Genomic DNA, 27,811 nt, shown 5'->3' with positions numbered 1-27,811 from the left:
CAGCCTCAGGCAAGTACCCGGCCCAGCACACCCAGCACTTGGTGCAGTCCAGTGGGGAGTGAGGGCAGCGGTTTCTGGGGGTGCTGCACACAGGAGCTGCTGGATGGAAGGTGTTTGTAAAGGGGTAGACGCGTTGAAAGAAGAGCCACTTGGTTGAGCTGCTACTGACTTGTTCATTGCAGCACAGGATGTGATTGGAAGCTTGGTGGGGTGAGGAGGCCTTCACAGTGGTGAGACCATAGGATTATTTCCAGGGCGATTTCTGAGGTCGCTGCCGGTCTCTGCTCTGTGCCGGAGCCCCTTGGGGCTCTCCATCCTGCTCCTGCACTGTTAGCTGCCCTCCTACAACAGCACGCTTTGGCTGAGCAGTTGCGTCTGAGTGCTGCTGCTCGTACCCAGAGAGGTGCCATGCACCCAGCGGGGACGGACCCCCAAACGAGTGTCCTTTAGTAAGGAAGTGGAAGGGCATCACCCCGCCAGTGTGGCAGTGATGTACAGAGGGCTGGAGGGCACTGCCCCTTCACTGCCCCCAGCACCGTGCACTTGCAAAAGCGAGCATCTCACCTGCTCGGCCACTGACAGATGAACATGCAGAGTGTGTCATGTATGTTACAGCCCCTCTGCAGCCCACAGGGGGTGGCAGCAGTCACTGCCACCTCCGGGGGAGCTCTGTCTCCACGTACTCCCTGTCTGCTCCCCACAGCACCTTGACTGCCCATTTTCTATCTCTGACCTGGAAAGGTTATGCTTGTCCTTGTCACTCAACAAAGGGCCTTCCAGGTCCATCGCCTGGACAGTGGCACGTGTCCGCAGGTCCCTCTCAGACTGGATATTTCTATTCCAACGGGCGTGCAGACCGCGTTTAGCGTCTGCTTGGTCTGCACTGGACATGTAGTTTGCTACTGCCTCATGTCTGTCATGAGTGTCATGGTGAATCTTGGACATCCTGAGTTCAGTTCCTCTGGGCCCCTACCACAGGGAGTGATGCTGGATCCTGCGGTGACTTCGACGTGACTGGGAGATGAGCCGTGCTGTCTGCAGCAGCAGCTGTGCCGTTACAATGCAGTGCACAGCCTCACTGACACTTGCTGGCTGCTTCTTCTTTTTTTTTTCTTTTTAAAGATCACTTTGTTTTGATTGGGGAGACAGAGTTACAGAGAGGAGACAGAAAGATCTCTGCTGGTTCACTCTCCAAATGGCCGCAACAGCTGGGGCTGGCCGCTCCGAAGCCAGGAGCCAGGAGCCTCTTCCAGGTCTCCCATGCAGGTGCAGAGTCCCAAGGCTTTGGGCCATCCTCGACTGCTTTCCCAGGCTGTAGCCTGGCAGCTGGATGGGAAGTGGAGCAACTGGAACACAAACCGGCACCCCTGAGGGATCCCGGCACTGCAAGGGGAGGCTTAGGATGCCTTGCCACAGTGCTGAGTTTAGTTCTTTCCATATTCCATATTCTGATCATAAACCCCTGATTAGGTCAGAAAGAGCAATCACCCCATAACCTGAAGTTTTGGTTCCATTGTATTCTAAAAGCACATCAGTAGAAAATTCCTGAAATGAGCCCCGTATAAGTTTTGAATTGTGAAATTCTGACAAAATCTTGCACCATCTCTTGGCCCTGCAAATCCACATTGCATGCACTGCCCACTTTGGTCAGTCTGTGGCTGGTAGTGCTGGGGCCCTAGCTGTCCTGTGTCACAGTGCTTGTGTGCGTCACGGTGGCCCCACAGCACCGGAGTATGGCACTGGCCATCCAGATGTGCCAAAGAAAAGCTGCAAGGTTGTTTTTTTCCTCTGAAAAGATCGAAGTGTCAACTTAAGGAAAGAAAACAGAAAGCATCCACTGAAGACACTGTAAGGTCTTTGCAAGTTCTGAGAAAGGTCATCTTCGTGTGGCTTTTTATTACAGGATATCGTTGTGTGAGTTCCATTTTACTGGCATGTCTTTCCGAGACTGAGTACAAATTAAACTTTACTGCAGAAGGAAGTAGAGTTCAGTCGTGTGTTGTGTAGCGTGTTTGCGATGGCAGGTCGTGTAGGTAAGGTGATACCACTTCAGAAGTTGTGACATTTGGGGCCTGGCGGCGTGGCCTAGCGGCTAAAGTCCTCGCCTTGAAAGCCCCGGGATCCCATATGGGCGCCGGTTCTAATCCCAGCAGCTCCACTTCCCATCCAGCTCCTGCTTGTGGCCTGGGAAAGCAGTCGAGGACGGCCCATTGCATTGGGACCCTGCACCCACGTGGGAGACCCCAAAGAGGTTCTTGGTTCCGGCATCGGATCGGTGCGCACCGACCCGTTGCTGCTCACTTGGGGAGTGAAACATCGGATGGAAGATCTTCCTCTCTGTCTCTCCTCCTCTCTGTATCTGACTTTCCAATAAAAGTAAATCTTAAAAAAAAAAAAAGTTGCGACATTTCCGTGTCTGTGCACTCTGCACTGCCTAGACATCCCTGGCACGTGTCACCCTCATCAGGTGACTCAGCACTGCATAGCTGGGGCTCCAGAGCACCTGTAGCCTCAGGCAGCTACACAGGGAGAGCCTTGAAGTGTGTGTCCCAAGGATGGGGCATGGCTATCCTTGACTTCACTTACACGTATCTCCTCCCATTCCACGGTCGTGTTTTTGTTTTGAGAGAAGGTTTTTCATGTAACCCCACTGACATCTGTTGCTTTTCTTGTCCTGTTTAAGGAGCCACTACCAAGATTCAGTGTGAGGACTCTCTCATCCCATGTCGCCTTGTAGGAATGTTAGGGTCTTGGGTCTTACGTGTGGGCCTTTAGTCCGCTCTTTCACGCGGCCGGCTTTCCTGGCACCATTTGTGAAAGTGACTGCCTTCTTGGCCCTGTGGCCTTTGCGCCCTCATAGACCAGATCCGTATGAGGTCTTGCCATGAATCTCCACTCTGTTTCATTGGCATCAGCGTGTAAGTCTTTATACTGGTACCAAACTGTTTAAAATGTTGTCACCTTGGAGCATGTTTTCAAGTTAGGATGTGTGAGGCATCCCATTTCTATTTATCAATGGTTTGAGCAGTTTAGTGTCTTGAAAATCATTTTAGGATCTTTCTGTTCTATTTCTAAAAGAGAGAGATGAAGGAAGGAGGTCTCGAAGGCATTTGATGGGGTTGCGTTGGTTGATAATGTTGCTAGCCTAAGTCCTCCAGTGCCTGGAACCGAGATGTCCAGTGACTTGCGTCGTCCCTGGTTTTGTGACGTATCCCGTAGTTCTCAGTGTAGAAGATTCTCACGCCTTCCGCTAGCTTTACTCTTTTTATCCTTTAAAGTGTTGTTGTAAAGGAAGTTGTTTTCCTTTTCCCCTTAAGACTTATTTATTTATTTAAAAGGCGGAGTTAGAGGGAGAGACAGAGGTCTTCCATCTGTTAGTTTATTCCCCAGATGGCCCCAAGAACCAGAGCTGAGCTGATCTGAAGCCAGGTGCTTCTTCTGGGTCTCCCGCATGGAGGACAGAGACCCGAGGACTGGGCCATCCTCCACTGCTTTCCCAGGCCATCAGCAGGGAACAGCTGGGACTTATCGCCCTCTGTGGGCGGCTGGCACTGGACCTGGAGGCTTATCCCTTATTGCATAGTGCCATCCCCAGGGACTTGTTTTCTCCATGTCCCTTCTGGAGCAGTCATTGTCGGACTAGAAATGTAGCCTGTGTGTGGAGGTGATGTCCTACCGAGTTCTCGGGGCAGGAGGAGATACTGTGCTTTGGAGGCACTTGGAGTCAAGTAAGACTGCAGGGGCCATACCTGGGCAGGAGTCACAGCGTCTTCCTGAGAGCAGTGGGACCCTAAGGAGACCCAGAGTCAGGCCAGAGCCGGGGCCTAGCGGAGAAGGCTTGTTCCCGGATCCCTACAGTCCTGCATGCAGCAGGTGCTCGGGGAGGGTAAATCCATCCAGATGCCTGCCCAGCTTGGGTGGCTGGACTACTGGGACTGCAACCTGGGGACCCTCTCGTCAGCCAGACATAGGAGCAGTGATTGTCGAACCTCAACTCCAGGGGCCAGAGGCAACTGGTGCATGTGCAGCGGGAGCTCAGAAAGGAGGGGCCAAGGAAAACCCCTGCAGGACCTCTTTGATTTATTCCTAAGCATCTTCCAGGCCATCCCTGTCCCTGGTGTGGCCATTCTCGAGCGTCCTCCAACCCGTTGTGGCCATTCCGCAGCATCATCCAACCCGTCTCTGTCCCTCATCCCCCAGGGTGTGGCTATTCCCGAGCGTCCTCCAGCCCGTCTCTGTCCCTGGGGTGACCATTCTCGAGCGTCCTCCAACCCGTTGTGGCCATTCCGCAGCATCATCCAACCCGTCTCTGTCCCTCATCCCCCAGGGTGTGGCTATTCCCCAGCGTCCTCCAGTCCGTCTCTATCCCTGGTCCCCCACGGTGTGGCCTCTGGCCACGCTTGCACTAGCCTGCATCTGGTGCGCGTCTTCACACCTGCAGGCAGTGTCAGGCCCCTGACAGATGCAGCGGCTGCTGCAGGACTCCCAGCGCCGGGTGCACTCCCCCTGTGTGTAGCAAGCCAGACACAGCACCAGCAAGGCGGGAGGAAGACAGTGCTCATTGCAAAACACACAATGAGGAGCTGCGCCGTGGCTGCAGTCCTGCACCCCAAAGGGCCCCACGAGTGCTTGGGGTCGAGAGGTGCACATTCCGTCAGAGCCGAGTCCCTGATGGATGTGCAGTGTCCACAGCCCTTCTTGACAGGGTTCTGATGATGGCAGAGCAAGCCCTGCTCAGTCCAGGGACCGCACACAGAGGGAGGGTACTCCCTGCTCAGGGTCTGGAGTTTACCCTCCAGACTCAAAACTGCAGGGGTGATGACAGCCCTGAGGGCCAGTGGTCCTGCTGCTGCCTCATTGCAACAACGAGTCTCTGACTGAGAGATTGGTTTGAGTCTCAAAGCAGGACAGGGGAGCTTGAAGTGAAGGAAGGGACACCGTGGGAGAGAAGGACCTGGCAGTGCATCAGGTGTGGCCCAGGGGTCCCTGTGCCTCCAGAGCCATTTGCCCACCAGGACACACTGCCACTGAGCCTCTACCCCCAGCACCTTGCCCCCGAAGGAATGGCCACTGCTCCCGTGGCTGAGCGTAAGGGCGGAAGGGACACGGGTTCCCAGTGAGCTGCTTGCTGCTTGCCCTGGTTCCCACATGCTGCCCTGTCCCAGGAGCCACTTGCAACACCAGACAGGTATTCATTCTGGTGCGTATTGAAGCACAGATGGCGTTGGTGAGCTACTCTGGTAGAATCCTTAATAGCTTTGGAAGTCCAGGCCAGTGTGTCCCCATCGGCAGGAATATGCTGGGTGGAGGAAAGGAACCATCCGTTAGGAACCTGCCAGGAAAAGGAGCTGCGATTCGGAGTTTGTTGGTTTTCTGCTTTTGTCACATTGATTTTTTTTATCCCTGGCTCTCTGCGGTTGCTGGAGGGACGGGCCGTGGGTCACCCCACGAGTGAACACTGTGACAGTGGGTGTGTTTGGAACAGCCAGCAGCTGTAGCCTGCCCAGTCCAGCATTCATGAGGGATATGAGACCTCAGTCAGTTCTAAGACCTTCCAGACCCACTGCAAGGACCCAACAAGGCCGGGCGGGCGTCAGGCAGGGGGTGCAGGTTGGGCAGGGGGTGCAGGTTGGCTCCTCACCAGACTCCTTCCTGTCTCTGCTCCCATTCGTCCAGCTGCTGCAGCAGGGTGCCAAGCAGGCAGAGAAATGAGAAAACTACCCAGCCATGGGACGCTGCGCATGACCAGGGTCATGTACCCGCTGGGACTGTGCGTGGGCCTCTTCATCTACGTCGTCTACATCAAATGGCACCGGGCTTCCACCACCCAGGCCCTCTTCAGCATCTCTGGCGTGGCCCCGGGTGCCCCCTGGGGCCCGCAGGCCCACAGCGCTCCGGAGACAGCAGCAGCGGCACGAGACCTTGAGGTCTTCTACGGGATCATGTTTGATGCCGGAAGCACTGGTACCCGTATCCATGTCTTCCGGTTTGCACGGCTGCCCGGAGGTATTCTGACTGCAGAGTCCTCGGCCCTTCGCTCTTTCCCACCAGCTTAGAAGCCCTGCCTCAGGCTCCCCTGGGGTCCTGAAGATAGCTGAGTTCCTTACAGGGCAAGGGACTGCCACGTTGTTCTTAGATCAGCAAGCAGCCAAGAGGTAGAGGTGGGGGCTGCTGTCCGAAACTTTTTTGTTTTTGAGTTATTTATTTGAAAGGCAGAATTACAACAGAGAGAAAAGGAGACACACAGAGAGAGATCTTTCATCCACTGGTTCACTCCCCAAATGGCTGCAGTGGCCAGGGTAGGACTCACCTGAAGCCAGGAGTCACCTCCAGGTCTTCTGTGTGGGTGGCAGGGTCCAAGCACCTGGGCACCCTTTCCCACCTTTCCAGCTGCGTCTGCAGGGAGCTAGATCGGAATTAGAGGAGTTGGGACTCTAGCTGGTGCCCTTAAGGGGTCCTGGCACTGCAGGCAGCTGCCCAACATGCTGTGCCACAGCACTGGCCCATGTGTCACATCTTCAGGTGGACACGGTGGTAGATGTCCCTGCTGTGCTGTAACTGGGCGCCACGAGCTCCCGAGCTCCTGCTGCCACCTGTTCAGCTAGATCAATCTGTGGATACTATGTGTTTTTGAATGTAACTGCCCATGGCAGCATGTGCCCTTCAACAGATAGGCCCCAGCATCTCATCTCCCAATGAGAAAAAGGTCTTTCGGAAAGTCTCTCCTCTCTCTCTCTCTCTCTTTTTTCCTTTCTCCGGCCTAATTTTCCTTTCTTAGCCATGGTACTCTCTGTTCACCTTGCTGTTTGCCAGGAGTCCAAACTGCTTCTGCTTTTTAACCATTTGCTTTATATTTATATATATGTATGTATATATATACATATGTATATGTGTGTGTGTGTGCATATATATATATGTATATTTTGTTTGGAAGGCAGAGTTATAGAGAGAGGATAGACATGGAGAGATTTTTCATCTGCTAGTTCACTCCCCAGCTGGCCGCAAGGACCTAGGATGGAGCCAGAAGGAAGCCAGGAGCTTCTTCCAGGTCTCCTGACTGAGCGTGCGGGACTCTAGCCCTCGAGCCAACCTGCACCACTTTCGCTGGTGCGTTAGCAGGGAGCTGGATCAGAAGTGGGCAGCTGGGGGCCAGGCGGCGTGGCCTAGCGGTTAAAGTCCTCGCCTTGAACGCCCCGGGATCCCATATGGGCGCCGGTTCTAATCCCGGCAGCTCCACTTCCCATCCAGCTCCCTGCTTGTGGCCTGGGAAAGCAGTCGAGGACGGCACAAAGCTTTGGGACCCTGCACCCGCGTGGGAGACCCGGAAGAGATTCCTGGTTCCCGGCTTCGGATCGGCGCGCACTGACCCATTGCGGCTCACTTGGGGAGTGAAACACCGGATGGAAGATCTTCTTCTCTGTCTCTCCTCCTCTGTATATCCAGCTTTCCAATAATAATAATAAATCTTTAAAAAAAAAAAAAAGAAGTGGGCAGCTGGAATGCGAACTGGCACCTGTATGGGATGATGGCATTGCAAGTCACAGCTTTACTCGCCGCAACACAATACCAGCCACTTCCATTCGCTGTTTGAGAACTATGAGCAGTGTCCAGATATTTGCTGTAATGCATCCATGCCCACATCTAGAGACAGTGTGTGTATTCACAAATTGAAATTACCCTTTATGTGTGTCAGATCAACAAGAATGAGCTATGTTGAGATGTAACTTCAAAAGATGCAGTTTTTAATGTACACATGTGTGGGTGGCAGTTGATTTTTTTTAAATGTACAAGGCCCACATTTAGCCCAGTGGTTAAGAAGCTGATTAGAGGACCAACATTGTGGTATTGTGCGTCAAACCGCCACCAGAGGTACCAGCACCCCATAGGGACATCAGCTCCTGTCCTGGCTACTTCACTTCTGATTCAGCTGCCTGCTCGTAGCCTAGGAAAAGCAGCAGAATTTGGCCCAAGTGCTTGAGCCCTGCCCCTACGTGGGAGACCCAAATGAACCTCCTAGTTCCTGGCTGCACCTGTTGCAGTCATCAGGGAAATGAACAAGCCAATGACAGATCTCTCTCTAACTTTGAAACAAGCAAATCTGCATTAAAGCATCTGTATGATGCGTTGGAGGGCCTGGGTGTGGTCCCTGCTCCTGCCTGCCTGCCTGCCAGTGCATGCCCTGGGAAGCAGCAGCAATGGCCCCGGGTGCCTGCCTATTCCCACACAGCCTCGTCCCGGGTCCAGCCCTGGGTCCCTGCTTCACGCGTGGGAGAGCTGGGTTGTGTTCTCACACAGCCTCATCCTGGGTCCAGCACTGGTGGTTTTGGACATTTGAAGAGTGAATCGGGATGGGTACTCTGCTTCTCTGTCTTTGCCTATTCCCACACAGCCTCGTAAATGAATAAGATCTGGGGGCAGGGCAAAGTCCCATCCCAACACCAAGTATCCCACTTATCCTGTTGTGTTGAATTAAAGAAGCTGAATATAGGCAAAACTACAGCCCTCTAGGGGTGGTCTGTGTGCTCAGGTCTCCCCAAACCTGAGGTGTGGCGGTCAGAGGGGTGCCTGTCATGGGGGTGGGCTGTGTGCTCAGGTCTCCCCGTGTCAGGTGTGGCGATCAGAGGGGTGCCTGTCATGGGGGTGGGCTGTGCGCTCAGATCTCTCCGTGTCTGAGGTGTGGCGGTCAGAGGGGTGCCTGTCATGGGGGTGGGCTGTGTGCTCAGGTCTCCCCGTGTCAGGTGTGGCGGTCAGAGGGGTGCCTGTCAGACCTTCATGGAACATTCACTGTTGCTCCTTTGTTTCCGTCCTAGAAACTCCCACGTTGACCCACGAAACCTTCAGAGCGCTGAAGCCAGGCCTCTCTGCTTACGCTGATGACGTAGACAAGGTGACGAGCTCCCTGCCCTGTCTCCTGGCCGGCTCTGTCTCCTTGTGTGCCACCCTGGAGGAAGACATCCCCTGCCAGTCAGGATGGGTGGGAGAGAGAAGTGGGCAGCTTGTACCTCCCCAAGAGATGCTGCCCGCAGCATACAAGCAGCATACAGGGCAGACCCACCCCCAAGTCCTGATGCTCCTGGGAAGCGCAAATACTACCGACAGGAAAAGCTTACGTGAACATTTGTGCGTTCAAATATTTGGGGCTAATTTAGCTCTGTGAACGTCGCACAATTCTCATGTTTTTTTTTTTTAAGATTTATTTATTTTATTACAAAGTCAGATATACAGAGGAGGAGCGAGACAGAGAGGAAGATCTTCCGTCCGATGATTCACTCCCCAAGTGAGCCGCAGCAGCCAGTGCGCGCCGATCCGATGCCAGGAACCTGGAACCTCCTCCAGGTCTCCCACGTGGGTGCAGGGTCCCAATGCATTGGGCCGTCCTCGACTGCTTTCCCAGGCCACAAGCAGGGAGCTGGATGGGAAGTGGAGCTGCCGGGATTAGAACCGGCACCCATATGGGATCCCGGGGCGTTCAAGGCAAGGACTTTAGCCGCTAGGCCACGCCGCCGGGCCCAATTCTCATATGTTTTTGAGCAACTACAATTGAAGCTAGAACCAAAAAAAAATGCACATGAACAGGGTCCACAGGACTGAATAAGCCCAGAAGAAATTTGTTGTGTTGTATTGTGAGTTTCCTAAGCGTGTTAGCACTGAAACATCTGAGGTCTGAGCTTCTGGCTGCACTAACGTGACACAGCTGCTTGTCCACCACGGCATTCGTGTGCTTGGCTGCTCATGGGTTCCTGGGCATTCAGATATGTCTTTTTGGGTGGGTGGGTGGGTGGGTTGTTTGTTTTTTTAACATTTATTTGAAAGGCAGAATGAGAAAGATATTTTGCATCCAGTGTTCACTCCCCAGGCCAGCCTGAGCCAGATGGAAGCCAGCTCTACCGTGTGGGTACAGTGGGTACCGTGTGGGTACAGTGACCCAAGCATTTGGGCCATCCTCTGCTGCTTTCCCAGGAGCATTCGTGGGGAGCCAGATCAGAAGCTGGCCCTGCAGTGTGAGATGCTGGCTCACAGGCAGTGGCTTATCCCACTGCACCCCAACACCCAGCCTCCCAGGGCACTTCTGGAGTCATGGACCACACCTGCGGTCTCAGCAGATGTGCCATAGCCCCCCTCACATTTGTAGGGTTGCATTCCAAGCCCCCCAGGGATGCCTGAAATCCCAATAGCACCAAACCCTGTGGCCTCATGCCTTTCCCGTCAAGACTGAGCCCTTGCCACAAGCTGTGGTCTTTAAGATTTGCTTATTTTTATTGGAGAAGCAGATTTACACAGAGAAGCAACTTTGATCCTCTACTCCACTCCCCAAGTGGCGGCAGTGGTTGGAGCTGAGCTGATCCGAAGCCAGGAGCCAGGGGCTTCCAGGTGTGCACATCAGTACCAAGTCCCGGGGACTTAGGCCATCTTCCACTGCTTCCCCAGAGAATTCTCCCACAACAGAGAACTGGATCACAAGTAGAAGTCGTGGCTGGGACTTGAACTGGCACCCGTATGAGATCCCAGTGCCACAGCTTGCAGTTAACCTGTTATACCACAATGCTCTTCCCAGAAAATCTGTTCTCACCAAGGATGTTAGCACCTGCCCATGTGTTGTTTTGGGTTTTTTTTTTTTTTTTTTTTTTTTTTCTGTCAAACTGAAAACTCACAGTTTTACTAATAGCATGTTATGGCTTCTCTTGGGCATGCCCGGGTGACCAGCATCAGTGCTGGGATGCCTTGAACTGCTGTGAAATAATACGAGGGTTGCTTGCACATGAGCACTGCAGAGCCATGACAGTATGCTGACCATGAAGAAGCCCAGCGAACGACTGGCAGTGCTTGCAGTGGGAGTGTGCTGGACACAGGGACACTTCTCATTTCCTGCAGGTCAGAGTAGGGCAGCCTGAGGCTGCTGAGAGTGGGAATGGGTAACTGATGCCTACCCCAGATCAGGGAACTCGCTCGACTAGCTCCAGTTGCAATTGCTGGGCAGGCAGTGTGGTGCAGTGGGTATAGCCGCTGCCTGTGCTGACCGACCACCTCCACATCAAATCCTGGCATCTCTGCTTCTGAGCCAGCTTCCGGCTCAAGCATCCTGGAAGACAGAAATTGATGGCTCAGATGCCAGAAATCCGGCCACTCGCAGAAGAGACCCAGACGGAGTCCCAGGGCGCTGGCTCCAGCTGGCCCCTGCCTGGCCTGTCAGCATTTAGGGAGTAGACCAGTAAAGGAAAAAGCAATCTCTCTCTCTCCTTCCTTCCCTCCTTCCCTCTCCCCTCCCTTTGTCTCACAGTATTTGTTCTCTGTTATTTTGCCCTTCAAGTAGGTGAAAATAAAGATTAAAACATCAGGGGATGGGCACTGTGTCATAGGTTAGGCTGCTGTCCACTACGCCGGCATCCCATGTGGATACTGGTTCAAGCCCCGGCTGCTCCACTTCCAGTCTAGCTCCCTGATCATGTATGGCCCACGTGCTGGGGCTCTGCACCCACAGGGGAGACGTGCAAAGTCTCGGGCTCCTGGCTGTGGCCGGCTCAGCCCTGACCAGTGAGGCCATTTAGACAGTGAGTTTAACACAGTGACATAAGGCTCACTGTGTCCCCCCTGTGTCTGTCTCACTCTTTATGACTCTTTCAATAAATGTACTTAAAATGTTAAAAATCAGTGATACTACGTTAGCTATAAGATGAGAACTCATTAGCTATCTTCAGCATGAACTTGGTGTGTTCAACTCCCACTGGCTAAGCAGGTAAAACGCATTCAGGGGGACAAGGTGCAGGCCGCACAGACAGGGTGGCAGACCCCTCCCCTGCAGGCTGCCTTCTGGCACAGCCTCACGAGCTTGTCCACATGTCTGTGAGGAAGTCTGTTCTGCCCCACTTGATCTTGCATGCGACCTTGACTGGTACATCTGCACTTGCCTGAAACACTGTTCCCGATGGACAAGGCCCAGCCTCACCTTGCCAGCTCGTCTCCCGCCTGCCACCTGGCCAGCATCCGGGTTCCTCTGTCTAGATTCACGGGATACAGGGACTCATCCAGTTGGGACCCATGAGGCTTGGTGATGGGGCTGGGTGTGGGTGTCGCTAGCCAGCCGCAGTGGACCAGCAGTCAGTGCCAGGGCCGGGATCTCACAGGCCTGCTTTTCTTCTCCAATGTCCACAGAGTGCCCAGGGAATCCAGGAGCTGCTGGATGTCGCCAAGCAGGACATCCCGTTTGACTTCTGGAAGGCCACCCCTCTGGTGCTCAAGGCCACGGCCGGCCTGCGCCTGTTACCAGGAGTGAAGGCCCAGAAACTGCTGCAGAAGGTGAGCCCTACCCCTGGTAAAGCCCTCCTGGCTGCCGAAGGTGAGCCCTACTCCTGGTAAAGCCCTCCCGGCTACAGCCAGGCTGCACAGGGCCCTACCCCTCAGAAATGATGCTGGCAGCAGCTTCGCCGGTGCAGGGCTATCCTGGTGACACTGAATCCAGGTTTTCCATAGTGAATCCATGTTTATGCTAAGGAAAATTGCTGCTGCTTCTAAAAATGCAACATTCTTTCAAAGCTCTCCCTGCACCTGAAGGGCAATGGCCCTGTTCAATCCCAGTGATGCTGCTCTGCCCACCTGCTTGGTGTATCTCTGCCAGCCCTGCGTGCCCAGGTGCTTCATGGCCACATCTGCCCACATTTTGCACCAAGGCTGGGAAAGGACATTGCTTTGCATCACCTGCACTGTTCCTAACCACTCCCAGCACCAGCAGCCCCGCAGTCAGACCACGGGGACACAGGTGCGTGTCCAGTTCCCTAACCACTTCCAACACCAGCAGCCCCGCAGTCAGACCACGGGGACACAGGTGCGTGTCCAGTTCCCTAACCACTCCCAGCACCAGCAGCCCCACAGTCAGACCACGGGGACACAGGTGCATGTCCAGAGAGACCAAGATACTGGGAAGCAGCCCTGGTGTGAGGCTCTTTTGACCTGGCTCGCTGGAGTGGGGATCTCCAGGCTGAGCAGGTGTCCCTAGATTTTACCTGGTAGGGATTCCTGCCTTTTCCTCTCACATCCCTCTCAATCATGATGGCATTTGGAAGCCCAGCAGGCTCCCTGTGCTCCAGCCCACCCCACCTGCTGCGTTCTCCTGAGCAGATCAACAGGGCAGCCCTGAGAAGTCAGATGGGAGGCCCCCTCCGACAGAGCCAGGACCGCAGCCGACTTCAGGGAGCCACCTGCTGGGGGTGCCTGGCTTTCTGAAGCAGCATCTCTGTACTTGCAGGTGGAGGAGGTGTTTAGGGCGTCACCTTTCCTGGTGGAGGATGACTGCGTCTCCATCATGAACGGGACGGATGAAGGTATAGTGACTGCCCACACTCCTGGGGCTGCTGCAGTGCACCACACAGGGGTCCTCGTGCCAGGCAGGGATATTGTCCCTGTGATTGGAGGGAGGGAGACAGGCAAGGACAACGCTGCAGTGCCAGCCCAGCTGCCATTCACCCTCTTAGCATCCAGAGCATGTCTGGGCAGCCCCTGCTCCAGGCCTAGTGCTGAAGCTGCCTCTGGACCAGACACTATTGTGTGGGAGGAAGGAGCCAAAGCAAGCAGCTGGTGCTGACACATCAGAGATGGCCTTGGGACAAAAGGTTGAGTGCCATGTCCACTAGAGCAGTCTGTCAGGAGCCTCTGGATGGGCCTCTGGGCAGCGCCCCTCTGCAGGGAGTGGGTGAGAAGGGTCTGTGTTGCACCCCAGGCTTACAGCACGGTCTCTCTTGCAGGCGTCTCTGCGTGGATCACTGTCAACTTCCTAACAGGTGCGTGTCCACAGCATGGCAAAGGCCAACAGATGGAAGCCGCTTGCAGCAGGGGGGTGGGCAGGGCTTCCCAGAGAACCAGGTCCCCATGGCTACCTCTTCCAGTAGCACCTTGGGGTCTCACAGTGTTGCTGGCCCAAAGCAGGCTGACGGGGACAGACAGAGGTGTCTCCTGGTTCAAAGCAGAAGCAGACTGACAGGTGTGTGTATACTAGAGCTCATTCCTGGGCGCTCTGGCCCCCATCTGCCTCCTGCAGACCACCTGCCCTACCCAGGGCCCCATCGCGTTACTTGTGAACAAGCCAATGAAGGAAGCTTGTGTCGTCCCTGAGTACCAAGTAGCGTGTGATGCCAACCACCTTACAATGGAGAATCCTCTGTCAGGAAGACAGAAGGTGACAGAAATGTCAGCTCCTGAGATGGGCTCATTTTGCTTAGATTTTTGTCCCTTTGCTGGAATTGTAGGAGGGGCAGCGTGTCTGATACAAGCAAGAAAAAGTGGAAAGAGAAGTGCCAGGAAGTGGAAACAGATGGAATGAGCCATCAGGGGCCCCTGCCTCTGGTGCTCCTGGGGAGTGGAGATGGGGGTGAGGCCCTAGTGGGAACAACAGACTCAGGGTCTGCCTGCCAGGTGAGTCCTGGGGACTTGGCAGAGCTGTCCCTGCCTCGTGGCCACCTGAGCCAGTGAGCTCTTCCCCAAATGCGTAGTGTGCCTTGAAATAGAGATGTTGACCCAGCTCTGGCTGCGTCTAGGCCTGACTGCTCTCTCCATTAAGGTGCTGACATTTAGGCTATTTCTGATCTTGCACTGCTCTGACATGACTGCCATGTGTTTGCTGCTCCCCAGGCAGCCTGAAGACCCCAGGGAGGAGCAGCGTGGGCATGCTGGACCTGGGCGGAGGATCCACCCAAATCACCTTCCTGCCAAGCCTAGAGGTACCCAGCTCTACTCCCCACCTGCCTCCAGGCCCTGGCCCATGGGTGGCTGGAGGAGCCAAGGCCTTGCGTGCCCCTGAGCCCACTGAGCGCCAGGTGTGTTCGCTACTAAAGCGTGCTGCGCAGAAAACAGAAGCTGAAAATTGGTCTTTTGTCGTAGCTGTTTTAAAGGTTTATTTACTTGTAAGTCACAGTTACAGACAGGGAGAAGCAGAGCGCCCATCCATGGGTTCGCTCCCCAAGTGGCTGCAAGGGCCAGGGCTGGCCAGGTTGAAGGCAGGAGTGTCTCGCAGGCTTGGTCCAGCACTTGGGCTGTCCTCTGCTTTCTCGGAAGCATTAGCAGGAGCAGAGTGGCGAGGACACAAAGCAGCATCCATGTGGCACTAGCTTCACCTGCTGTACTGCAGTGCCCACCCCAGGCACCTCACCATTAGTGGGGTGATCAGTTAGGCAGTACTGGCATCCTTTGAGCCAAAGACAGTGAAGAGAATGGTTCCTCTGCTTTGCAGGCGGGCAGGTAGGAAGTGACTGGCCACCCTGACCGAATGCCCTGAGTGTTCCATCTGAGACCACTGACTGCTCCAGGATGACCCAACCTCATACAAAGCCTTGTGTGCTCCCACCACTGTGTGAGCTGGAGCCTCAGCTGGCCATGTCAGCCAAACAGGGGAAATGTCCTTTGGAAGGGGTTGCCTTGTTCTTCTCACTGCCCACCCCACTTGCTTTTCTGTCGCCATGGGAACCTCCAAGACCTGTCCCCGTTCTTCCCAGCGAGTGAATGGATAGGAAGCTCACTGCTGTGCTGGGGAGAACAGTGGGAAACAAACTCCTCCCTCCTAGGGAACCCTGCAGAGCTCCCCGCCCGGCCACCTGACCGCCCTGCACATGTTCAACAGGACCTTCCGCCTCTACTCCTATAGGTTGGTGCCCAGGAGTCAGGGGAAGTGGGCCTACCCCGTCCTGCTGCTGGCCTTCTTGCCCCTTCCTCCTCCCTGTGCCTGCCTGCCTCCTTGGACAGCTTGCTGACAGTGCAGTCCTTTGAGACACCCAAGCGCCCCATAGAAAGTCATGTCCCCTCCATCACTCACTCAGCATCCACAGCCCTGACCCGCCCTTGGTCATTTAACTGAGTGTTCTGAGCTCCACAAGCCCATTTGTTGCCTTGGCACAGGCGCCACCCTTCCCACTTGGGTCCTGCCCTGGTGGGCCGGCACACATCCCCCTGGCATTGTCTCCACAGCTACCTGGGGCTCGGGCTGATGTCGGCACGGCTAGCCATCTTGGGTGGTGTGGAGGGGAAGCCTGGTGAGTAGCGCTCGAGGCCACGGCCTGTTTCCGGGAAGGTGGCGGCTTCATCCTCAGAAAGGATTTCCGACAGCGGCTGCTCGCTGCCCTGCCCGGGCTGGAGCTGCTGCTGGCCACAAGGGACAGGACCCGGACCTTGCAGTGGCACCCTGGCAGGGACATGGAGGGGTGAACTCTGTGTTCTCAGCTGTGTCTGTAAAGAGACTTAGGTAAAGCTGTTCGCAAGGCTGAGCTGGAGCGTGTTAGCAGCCCACAGTCACCCACGCTTGTGGTTGCTGTATTTTTAGGACTGTGGAGAGAGAACCTCAATCTAGGGTGGGCAGGAGAGCCCTGCAGAGGGGTGCTAGGGCATTGCTGTCAGAACACGGCAAGTTTTCCTTGTTGCAATTCCAGCCTTGGACAGTGTCCCTCCTCAGCATCCCCTATTCTCTAAAGGATCCTAAAAAGCTGGGCCTGGTCCTTCCTTCTAGACGTGCTAGGTGGCCGGGATGGAGCCCACCTCTTTTAGACCTTTGCTCTCCATCCTGTGAGCCCCGTGGCCTTGCCTGGACACTCTGGCAGCTTAGGGGTCGCTGGGACCCCTGTGGGGACATCAGCCAGTCCTCCCACGCAGGGCCTCTCCGAGGACCCCAGCCTCCCTGCCCCTCTGCACCCACCCTCTGACACTCAGCCTGGCTCTTGCAAGTAGTGTGTTCCTGAGGAGTTGGCGTTTTACCACACATATCCTGCTTCATTTCTTCCTTCCCGGTCCTAGTGTCACTCCTCAACTGGTGGTCTCCGCGTTATAGCAAAGGGAAGCCATGTCCCTGCAGCGAGGGCAGGCGCTGGTCAGACCCCCAGGGCTGCCTGTGGCTCTCAGCTTGGGCCCATGTATGCAAACTCTCCTCGCCTAGCCCAGCAGATGCAGGGGCTCCCTGCAGAAAGCACTGTGGAGGCATTTGGGGGGCTGTGTCGCCAGCCCAGTGGTTTTGGTATCTGTTGCCGAATAGTGGATTGGCCCCGGTCAGAGTGACACAGGAGCTGACAGCAGTCATGTGCTGGGTGTCCAGGGACTACACGTGAGGCTGGCCTCACCTCCCCCACCGTCCCCGCCAGAGGTCCTGGGGCTTCTGTGGCTGCTGTGGGGCAGCTGGAGCCTGTGTCTGCGTCTCGCCTCTCCACAAGGCCTCACCCCAGCCAGGGAGCTCCAGGCTGCCCTTAAGTCACAGCCTCGACGTCCTGCCCGTTCCACCTGCAGAGCAGACCCAGCTGGACCCCAGGGCTGGGAGAGCGGCTCTCCCTGGGGACCCCAAAAAAGCAGCCTTGGAGACCAGCTCCCAGCTTCCCAGGCCAGTGCTGGGCCCTTGGCTTGCCTGCTGTGTGCTGGCGATGACAGCTCCCCTTCTGTGGGGTGGTGGGAACCCTTGACCCAACAGCTTGTCCGGTGCCTGGAATCCCCAAGTCCCCAGGGGACATGAGCTGCAGAGAATCACAGAGCAGCCATGCTGCCAGGGTAGGGGGGACTGTCACCCCCCGCCAGGAGCACCCCACATGGTAGGCAGGAGGAGGCATGTGTCTCAGCTCTGGCACACCACCACATAGCACTGCAGTGCCCTACGCGTCCTCTCTGGCACTCACCTTTCCGTTTCAGCCAGGGACGGGCAGGAGTTGCTCAGCCCCTGCCTGCCGTCCAATTTCAGAGGGGAGTGGGAGCATGCAGAGATTACCTACCAGATCGCTGGCCAGGAGACAGGTGAGAACACTGTGCTGGCTAGGCTGGGGGTGGGTACCCAGGCAAGCTGCCAGCCAGACGGGGGTGGGGGTACCCACGTAAGAGCACTGCTGCCAGCCAGGCTGGGGGTGGGGGTACCCAGGCAAGCTGCCAGCCAGGCTGGGGGTGGGGGTACCCAGATAAGCTGCCAGCCAGACGGGGGTTGGGGGTACCCAGGTAAAAGCGCTGCCTCCAGCCAGGCTGGGGATGGGGGTACCCCAGACAAGCCTGTCCTTGCCCTGAGAAATGCAGAAGGCTCCAAAAACCTTCTACAAGGCCTTTGCTGGAACCTGCCTGGAACCTCACACAAGGCTCCCTTGTCTGTGTCCAAACGCTTACGTGGGCCAACGGGTCCTGGCCCAAGACGTTGGCTCCAAGACACAGGGCCATGTCTGGGCTAGCAGCCCGGGAGCGCTGCCCAGCCCCTTTGTGTATGTGTTGGTGGAGGGGCACCCTGGGCGGTCTTTCCTAACTGCCCTTTAATTTCTTTTAAGAAGAAATGGTGAGGGCTCGGCAGCGTGGCCTAGTGGCAAAGGTCCTCGCCTTGATCCCATATGGCCGCTGGTTCTAATCCCGGCAGCTCCACTTCCTCTCTATCTCTCCTCCTCTCAGTATATCTGACTTTGTAATAAAAATAAAATAAATCTTTAAAAAAAAAAAAGAAGAAATGGTGAGATGCTGGCCTTGGGCTGGGCAGCCAGGCTCAGGAGGTGTCCCCCCCAGGGCCAGGCAGGACAGCATAGCTGGCATCCCAGTGGGAGGAGCCGGGAGCAAGCTTGGAAGAGAATGAACACCAGGGAGCGTTGCTGAGCAGGGAAAGCCTGTGTGGGAGGAGGTGGCAAGGGTGGGGATGGGGACAGAACGGGTGCCCTGACCTAAGATGGGTGGAGCAGCAGCAGGTTTGTGGCCCCAGGCTAACAGCTGTGTGTGCTGCGCTGCAGTGGTCAGTGTGATCTGAACAGGACAGATGGAGGAACTGCTCTGAGCCCCCAGCCTAGGACAACCCAGGAAGGAAGGCTGCAGAAGAGCCAGGAGCCTGGGCAGGATAGGGACCCTCTCCAGAGCTGGCCATGATCCTTTGGAGAGTCCTGCCCAGCTGCACAGGTGTGGGAAGTGGCCTGCCCTGAGACACTGGGAGGAGGTGGCCAGTGGGATGTGCTGAGCAGGGTCAGTGCTGAGTGTGGGTAAGTGGGAGCCCTGTGCCAGGCCCCACTGGAGGCCACTCATTCTTGGCCTTGCTCTCCCCTGGCACCTGTGTTCTCGGGGCTTCTCTTCCCTGCCAGCCTCGTCCTGCTGGCCTGCAGGAGCTGAGGCCCACTAGCTGCCACCTTTGGGTTCTTCCCACAGCCAGCCTGTACGAGCCATGTGCCCGCAGAGTGTCCGAGGTCCTGCAGGACAAAGTGCACCGCACTGAGGAAGTGAAAGATGTGGAGTTCTATGCCTTTTCCTACTACTATGACCTGGCGGCCAGCGTCGGCCTCATCGGTAAGAATGAGGGTGGGCCCGCCACAGCAGGTGCACCGGGATGGTGGGCAAGGCCTTGGGGAGTGGGACTCTGGGGAGGAGGTCCTAACCCCTTGCTGCTGACGGCTATGCCTGCTAGGCGACAGGGCTCGCCCTGAACTGGCTCATGATGTGGACATGACTCTGCACGCAGCATCCACTCTGGGCCCAGGCTCTGGGGAAGGCGGCACGGTCTCCCCTCTAGGCCAGTGAGCCAGGGAAGGGAAGGCCAGGTGTTAGAGTCCCGTGCAGCCAGACCCTGTGAGGAGATTGCAGAGAGGACTGCAAAGCATTAGTGGGCAGAGACCACAGGTTTTCTTAGTGAAGTCAGCTGAGAATGCCCTTTTGTGAGTGAGACCAGGGCTAAGCACGAAGCCTCCCAGAAGGAACTGGATGTCAACTCTAGCTCCCCAGAGGCCCAAGGGCACCCTGACAGGGCTGAATATGAGCGTGGGCCGGTCAGCAGGAAGATGCCCCCTCTCCCCGAGTAGCTGACCCAAGACAGACCACTTCACCTGCCTGCCGGGGGCACCCTGCCAGCTCCCCAGAGCCAGCACTAGGAACAAGGCATACTGTACCATACTGTAGCTGGGCATTCCCCCTCCCTCCCTTGAGCACACTCTAAGTGCCCTGGCCCTGGGCTGCCCATCCCTGAAGGCTGACTTCTTCCAGATCACCCCAGTACATGCTGCTTGTTTTGTTTTATTTATTATTATTAATATTCATTTTGAAAGCAGGGTTGGGGCAGCTTCCATATGCATCCCATATTGGCACCTTCAAATCCCAGCTGCTGTATTTCGATCCAACTCCCTGATAATGTCCTGGAAAAACAGCAGAGGATGGCCCAAGTCCTTGGGCCCCTATACCCAGATGGTAGAAAAAAACCCTGGGCTCCTGTCTTCAGAGCAGCTGGGTTATGGGAGATTTCTGTCTCTCTCCTTCTCTGTAAATCTGCCTTTCAGATAAAAATGATTTTTTTGAAACGCAGAGTTAGACATAAATCTTCCAAATGGCTTTAACGGCTGGAGCTGGGCCAGGCAGAAGCCAGGAACCTGGAGCTCCAGCCAGGTTTCCCCTGTGGGTGCAGGGGCCCAAGCACTTGGGATCCTCTGCTGCCTTCCCAGGTGTGTTAGCAGGGAGCTGGACTGGAAGTGGAGCAGCTGAGACTCACAACAGCATTCATACAGGACCAGTGTCGCAAGTGATGGGCTAACTGCCGTACCACAGTACCAAACCTAAGTTCTCATTTTGTTTAAACAAACAAAAAAAAGGTTTATTTGTTTTGTTTGAAAGACAGAGATTGCATGCACCCTGCCAGGAAGTCTGTCCAGGTCTCCGTGTAGGGCAGACGCAGGTGCTGGAGCTGGAAGTCTGTCCAGGTCTCCGTGTAGGGCAGACGCAGGTGCTGGAGCTGGAAGTCTGTCCAGGTCTGGACAAGACGTTGGATAAAGAGTTCTCACTACCCTACACAAGGGGAGCTGTCATCACCTGCTCTGACTGGCGGGCTGCTGGGAGGGCCAGCACACAGCAGGGAAGCCAAGGGCCCAGCACTGGCCCGGGAAGCTGGGTGCTGGTCTCCAAGGCTGCTTTTTGGGGCCCCCAGAGAGAGCTTGACCCACCCCTTGCTGGAGCAGGAACGTACAGGGTCCATAAAGCTGGACGGGAAGTAAGGATCCTCTGGGGCTGGCACCGGGCACCCTGATATAGGCGATAGGAGCCCTTGGCATCCTTTACCCATGCTCACAGCCCCTGACCTGTCCTCACTGACTTTTCCCAATTACTCAGTTATTATTTTGCACTTGAGCAACTCCAACTCAGTGCCACAGATCAGGAAGCATTTCAGCCCCTAGGCTTTTCTACACCTGCAAATATTCTCAGTCTGCAAACTCCAGAGGTCCTAGTCAGGTTCCCTGGGGTGGCTATTGCAGGACTGGAGTGTGCAGCAAGCCACTAAGACATCCTGTGCCATGCTGCCCTACGGGAAGTCCCACCATCTAAAACCCCAATCCGCCAGAAGGGCTGGCCACAGCAAACACCCCTGCCATCTGCACCTTGGGGCTCAGAGCTCTTGGGGTGGAGGCCGCAGGTGCCAGCCTCACACCTTAGCTGGGGTTGTCTGTCTTGGTCCCATAGATGCCGAGAAAGGCGGCAGCCTTGTGGTGGGAGACTTCGAGACCGCAGCCAAGTATGGTGAGTGCCGCTGTCCCGCCTGCTGTTGGGAAGAGCAGGCTGAGGTGGATTGTCAGAAGCTGAGTCAGGGCCAGGCTCCGCGTAGCGCTCACAGCAGCCCTGGCCTGCTTTGCGATTCTGGCCTTCAGAAGTGTGGCTGGGAGCTCTGCTGTCCAGTGCTTTCTAAAGGGCTATAGGGAACGGGTCTCTGGGCTCACTGCTCACACCTGCTCACTGCTGCTCGGCAACAGCCATCTCCCTGGGCTGTGCCGGCTAACCTACCATCATCGTGTGGCCCTGATGGAGCCCTGGGCCCTGTACAGCAGCTGTGGGGGTGCATCACGGGTGGTTCACCCAGGAGCCCCTGCCCTGCCCTTCTGCTCGCCTCCACCCTCCACCAGGCCCACCCCCTCATCTGCAAAGCCTTGATGTCAATCAGCATTCTGCCCTTTGGGTTGTGGCCCCTGATTTGCAGAGCTCAAGAATAAAACTGTCTTTTTCTCTGTCCCAATCTTCATGTCTCTCCCTGGCATGTCCTGTGGACACAAGGCCCTATGAACCTTCAACAGGACAGAACTCCATGGGAAGGCCTGTGGAGATGATCTCATTTCCCCGGGAGCAAGAGTAGATTAACGTGTGGAGGAGGGTGGTGTGGCCTTTTGCTGTGACCCCCGAGACTAGCGAGTGGGTCCCTGCTGCACCTGATCATGCAGCCCATCCTGGCGTAGTAGGAACAAGGAGGAGCTGGAACAGGGTTCCCTAGGCAGTGGAGTTGGGGTGTTCCTCCCAGGTAGCTGATCTGGAGCCCCCGTGTCCCTGCAGTGTGCCGGACCCTGGAGACGCAGCCACGCAGCAGCCCGTTCGTGTGCATGGACCTCACCTACATCAGCCTGCTGTTGCAGGAGTTCGGCTTTCCCAGGGACAAGGTGCTGAAGGTGAGCACTGCCCAGGCCCTGCAGGGCGTGAGCGCGGCCCCAGTCCAGCATGGGCTTGTCTCAATTCTGTTTGGTTGTCTTCAAGCTGACACGGAAGATTGACAACGTGGAGACCAGCTGGGCTCTGGGGGCCATCTTTCATTACATCGACTCCCTGAACCACAGACGAGCCCCAGCTAGGAGCAGCTGAGCCGCCTGGGCCGCTCGCAGCCAACATCTGTGTCCAGGCCCCCGCCCTCCAACAGGTGACTTGATCCTTGAGGAACCAGCGTGTGGGCCACAGCCCCTCCTCCCTGTGGTGGCCCCAGGACTCTGCGAGGGTCTGCACGCCAGCTGCCCCTGTGCAGGGCCAGAAGTGACTCTCAGGCCCTGCCTGGGCCCGCCCGCCCTCAATTCGGGGGGTGGGGGACAGTAAGCCAGCCTGTGTTGTGTCCTGGCCCCATCGTCTTAGTCCTTGTGGTTGTCTTTGTCACTGCACTCATTGCCTCCGTAAGGCTGGCTTCCACCATTCCCAGAGGGGCTCAGGTCTTGCCCTGGGAGCGAACCAGTGTCCTCCCGCTCAGGGAGGTGCTCCAGGTAGTCGCCCAGAGGCAGACACTCTGCACATCCTCCTCACAGAGCAGATAGGACGATGTGCGGCGGTGGGCCAGCCTCTGCAGGGCCCGTGATGCTGCTCCCAGGTGACTGGGCGAGCGTGGCTCAAGTGGCGTGTGTCAGTGTGAGAACTGCCTGAGCCCCTGTTTTACACACTGACCATGTCCCGGGCGAATGTGCCACTGTGTGAGCCGCTGGCAGCCTACAGGGAGCAGGACTCCAGGACCGCGGTGTCTGCTGCCGCTTCCCGGGTGATTGTGCAATACACACAATAAAGAGGTTTACGAGGTCTCTCCTGGACGGGCCTCTTGATGAGCTCGGGGTGGGAGCAGAGCCAGGGAGGCCTGGCCAAGGCAGCGGGCGGCCTGTTCCTGCCTGCCCTGCACTGCACTGCTGCGCTCCGGAGGGGTGCCTGCCGGACGCCTGCCTTTCACAGCGTCTAACGGTTTAAATATCAAAAGACCAGCTGCAAAGGCAAAGAGTCCAAGATGCCTGAAGGCCGAGAGGAAGGTCGTGGAGTTCACTGAGAGCAGGTGACATCATGGCTGAAGGTCGAGTAGAAGGCCGAGCAGTCCACTTAGAGAGGGCGGTGACATCAAGGCTGGAGGTGCCCAGGGCAACTCTGCCCAGCAGGTAGGAGACACAGGTAGGGTGCGGACATGGCTGTGACAACAGTGTAGACACACACACACACACAGCAGTGTACACACACACCCATACACCTACAGCAGTGTAGACACATACCCACAGCAGTGTAGACATACACCCACAGCAGTATAGACACACATACCCACAGCAGTGTAGACATACACCCACAGCAGTGTGGACACACATACCCACAGCAGTGTACACACACACCCACAGCAGTGTAGACACACACCCACAGCACTGTAGACACATGCCCACAGCACTGTAGACACACACACCCACAGCAGTGTGGACACCCACCCACAGCAGTGTGGACACATACACCCACAGCAGTGTGGACACCCACCCATAGCAGTGAAAAACACATCCACAGCAATGTACACACACACCCACAGCAGTGTGGACACACACCCACCCATATCAATGTAGACACATCTACAGCAGTGTAGACATACCTACAGCAGTGTAGACATACCTACAGCAGTGTAGACATACCCACAGCAGTGTGGACACACACAGCAGTGTAAACATCCTTTCACTACCACTGAACGCCCTGCACCCTGCAGCAGCCAGTGGTGTCCCAAGTCTGGATGATAAAACTGCATGCTGTCCAATTGTTTCCAGTCCCACGTCTGCACATACAAGCCATCTGCCATGGCTGGGCTAACGCACGAGCATTTGAAATTGCACCTGATGTTGCCAGACTGCCATCTCCCTGAAGTTTTGTTCTGTGCCCCTGCCACCTTGGCACAGCGACAGACCAACAGAAAACACAGTAACAGTTGTTGTTTTAATATTTATTTGAAAGGTAGATCTTCCACCTGCTGATTCATTCCCCTGAAACAGCCTTGCAATCAAGGTCCCACACATGGCTGGTTGGCACTCATCCTCTTGAGCCATCACCTGTCACCTCCCAGAGCGTGCTTCAGCTGGACGCTGGAGTGGAGCCAGGCACTCCAGTGTGGGGTGCAGGCTCCCCAAGAGAGATCAGCACTGCACCAGGCACCTGCCCCCGAGGGACTGTGAGGAACAAAGAGCTGTGTTCCTCTTTGGTGAAACTTCATTCACGACTGTCCCCAAGTCATCAGGCAGGCGTGGCACACTGGGCTAAGCCGCTGCCTGCAAGGCCACATGCTGTATCAAAGTGTGCAGTTTGAGTCCCAGCTGCTCCATGTCTGATCCAGCCTCCTGCTGATGTTCTGGAAGGCAGCAGATGAACGAGCCGGCCGTTCACATGTCAGACACACATGGAGCCGTTCCGGGCTCCTGGTTGTTGCGGCCATTTGGAGGGTGAGCCAGCCCTCTCTGTCTTTCTCTTGTTCTGCCTTTACAATGATATAAATTTTTTTTTAATTAACTGATGGGAGACTACTACTGTGGCGCTGTGGACTAAGCCATCCCTTTGATACTGTGGTTGCATATCAGCACGGGTTTGAGTCCTGGCTGCTCCGCTTCTACGCCAGCTGCCTACAGCCGCAACTGGGTCATGACACAGGCACCTGGGCCCCTGCTCCCCCTGTGGCACATGGAGCTCCTGGCTTCACGCTGGGTGAGTCCAGCCATTGGAGAAATGAACCATCAGTGGAACATCTGTCTTTAGGCTTTTCAAATAAGAAATACATCTTTAAAAAAAAAAAAAAAAGCTTTAGAGACTCCCAGTCTGTGCTCCTGAACACGTGCAGGGACAACAAGCCATTGTTTGGCTGGATCTTCTGGAAGCGTTTCAGAGAGGCTACAGGCAAGTGTGTTCACCATTTTTGGATAAAGTTTGGGATGACTAGAACAAGCAGCTAGCTCCCCGAGGGCACTCGGAGAAACGGGCAGGGAGCGTCTCCGCAGTGACCGGCACAGCAGGCAGAGGCCCGAAGCAAGCACTCGCATGCAGAGCCACTGCAGCCATCTTAGCGTGCCTTGTATGGAGACGCTGAAATGTGAGGAATGCTTGGAGCAGCAGTCTGCTCATCTGGAAAGAGGCCTCCCTCCCGGCTCTAGGGTTATGGGTCCCTGGCCCTCTGCAGAGGCCGTTACTCTGACATGGGGGGCAGCTTCCGAGGAGCTGGACTTTCCAACCGTATCAAGCATCCTGGGATCTCCACTGGGATGCAGCGCACATGCCCAAACTTCTGAGCATCCAGGGAGCTTCAAGAAGGGAGGCTATGCTGTGTGAGGGGGTTCAGATCGGGTCCTCTGGGTTCTTGGACTCACCCAAGAAATTAGAATAAAGGAACAGCTGAGGCCAGTCCAGTGGGTGAGGCCACATCTGATGTCACGGGCATTCCCATGGCAGAGCACTGGTTTAAGTCCCAGACACTCCACTTCTGATCCAGCTCTATTGATGCACCTGAGAAGTGTGTGGGCACCTGCCCTGCACATGCGAGACCTGGGTGGGATTCCAGCTCCCGGCTTGTTGCAGCCATTTGCAGAGTAAACCAATGGGTAGAAGATACTGTTCTTTCTCTGTTCCCTGTCATTCTACCTTTCAAATACACAAGGTAATGTTTTAGGGGGAAAAATTGCTTGTTTTTATTTGAAAGTCATAGTTATAGAGAGAAGGGAGAGAAATCTTCCACCTGCTGTTTCACTCCCAAAGTGACTGCCACAGCTGGGACTAACCCAGGCCAAAGGCAGGAGCCAGGAGCTTCTTCCAGATCTCCCATGTGGATGAGGGGCACAAGTACTTGGGTCGTCTTCTGCTGCTTCCTAGGTACGTTAGCAGAAAGCTGGATAGGACTTGAAGTGGCACCCTAATGGGATGCTATCGCCACAGGTGGAGACAGCCTGCTACCCCATCGCACTGGCCAGAGAGCAGGTGTACTGGTTGTTTCTATGCTGTTCTAGCAGAAGCCCAGGCTCTGGGTCATGTATACTGCACATGAACATGTTCCACAGGCAGGACAGTCCGGGAGCACAGCAGTGGCATCCAGGCAGGGCCTTTGTGTAGTGCTGTGGCAGAAGGAGAAAGGCTGAGCTGAGTGCACGTGTCTGTAAGAACACCACGGGCTGACCGGTGGGAGCAGGACCCTGGTGTCTCGGTCTCCTCCCCTCAGGCCCCCTCCCAACACTGCATCTGGAGTGTGTGACATTCAGAGCCAAGTGCAGCAGTGGATCAGCCTGCTCATCACAGCACCTAAAGTAGCAGGCAGGTGCAGCCAGGATGCTGGGCTGCAAGAGGAGTCCATGAATGGGGGAGATAAAGGGACTGCCTAGTCCCCAGGGGCCTGGAGGCTCCCTGACCACCACGTATGAGCCACCCGGCCTTCAGATCAGTGGCAGGTGTCTCCAGAGGCCACTCAGGCTGGCAAACGGTTCTGGGGGACCCTGAGGGGAGCAGCTACCCAGCCCAGAAGTCTCTGCTGGCAGCCTCTACATCTTCCTGCTCCTCTGCCGTGGAGCTCATGGGTGAGGCCTCCCACTGCAGCCCTGGAGACCTTGGCATCTGCCTCTGGATCTACACAGCTGACGTACAGACATCCCCCTACAAGGCCTGTGCCTCGGGATGCCTCTGCAAAGGTCACAAGAGCCCTCAGGTGGCCATTTTTGGCACACAATACGCAGCGGGAACAACTCCAGCCAGAGCTGCCAAGGAGTCCTCTGCAGAGAAGGGACAAGAGCCAAATGACTTTACCATCACAGCCACCAGTGCTCAGGGGCGTGCAAGGGACTGGCGCGAAGCAAGGGGAAGTGAAGCAAGGCTCTCAGCTTTCTGAGGATTGAGATGTCAAATCCAAGCGTTTTCTTTTCTTCTTTAAAGATTTGGTATTTAATTGAAAGGCAACGAGGGGGATGTTAGGAGAATGAGAGAATCGTCCATCTATCGGTTCACTCCCCAGTTGGCTGCATGGTCAGGGCAGAGCCAAGCTGAAGCCAGGAGTCAGGAGCTTCAACTGGGTCTCCCATGTGGGTGCAGGGCTCAAGCACTTGGGCCATCATCTGCTGCTTTCCCAGGCCCATCAGCAGGGAGCTAAATCAGCAGTGGAGCAGCTGGGACTAGAACCCATGCCATATAGGATGCTGGCACCACAGGTCAAGGCTCAGCCTGGTTTGCCATGGCACTAGCCCCACAAGAGTTTTGTTTAAGACTCTGCAGACATGGGAATGAAGTTTATAAGAGGGGTGAACCCTGAAAATATCAGGAGCCAAAGATCATGTTGGAGTGTTGCGTCAATTTGAAGTGTCCAGAGTGTGCAAGCCCATAGAGG

General features: G+C 55.8%; 1 protein-coding gene across 1 annotated transcript; it reads left to right on the top strand.

The window, feature by feature from the left end:
* On the top strand, nucleotides 1-23,255 carry ENTPD6 (ectonucleoside triphosphate diphosphohydrolase 6). The gene is made up of 14 exons (XM_058679587.1): nucleotides 1-9; nucleotides 5,677-6,006; nucleotides 8,811-8,887; nucleotides 12,151-12,294; nucleotides 13,241-13,316; nucleotides 13,737-13,772; nucleotides 14,620-14,708; nucleotides 15,549-15,628; nucleotides 15,949-16,013; nucleotides 17,644-17,745; nucleotides 19,111-19,248; nucleotides 21,400-21,456; nucleotides 22,258-22,370; nucleotides 22,456-23,255. Exons 2-14 carry the CDS (start codon nucleotides 5,709-5,711, stop codon nucleotides 22,558-22,560), a joined length of 1,380 nt encoding a protein of 459 aa, XP_058535570.1. The 5' UTR covers nucleotides 1-9; nucleotides 5,677-5,708; the 3' UTR covers nucleotides 22,561-23,255.
* Nucleotides 23,256-27,811: the final 4,556 nt, after the last annotated feature.

The sequence above is a fragment of the Ochotona princeps genome, chromosome 22 (assembly GCF_030435755.1).
Source record: "Ochotona princeps isolate mOchPri1 chromosome 22, mOchPri1.hap1, whole genome shotgun sequence".
NCBI lineage: Eukaryota > Metazoa > Chordata > Mammalia > Lagomorpha > Ochotonidae > Ochotona > Ochotona princeps.
The sequence above is the reverse complement of the archived record's forward strand: the minus strand, read 5'-3'. Positions and strand labels throughout refer to the sequence as shown.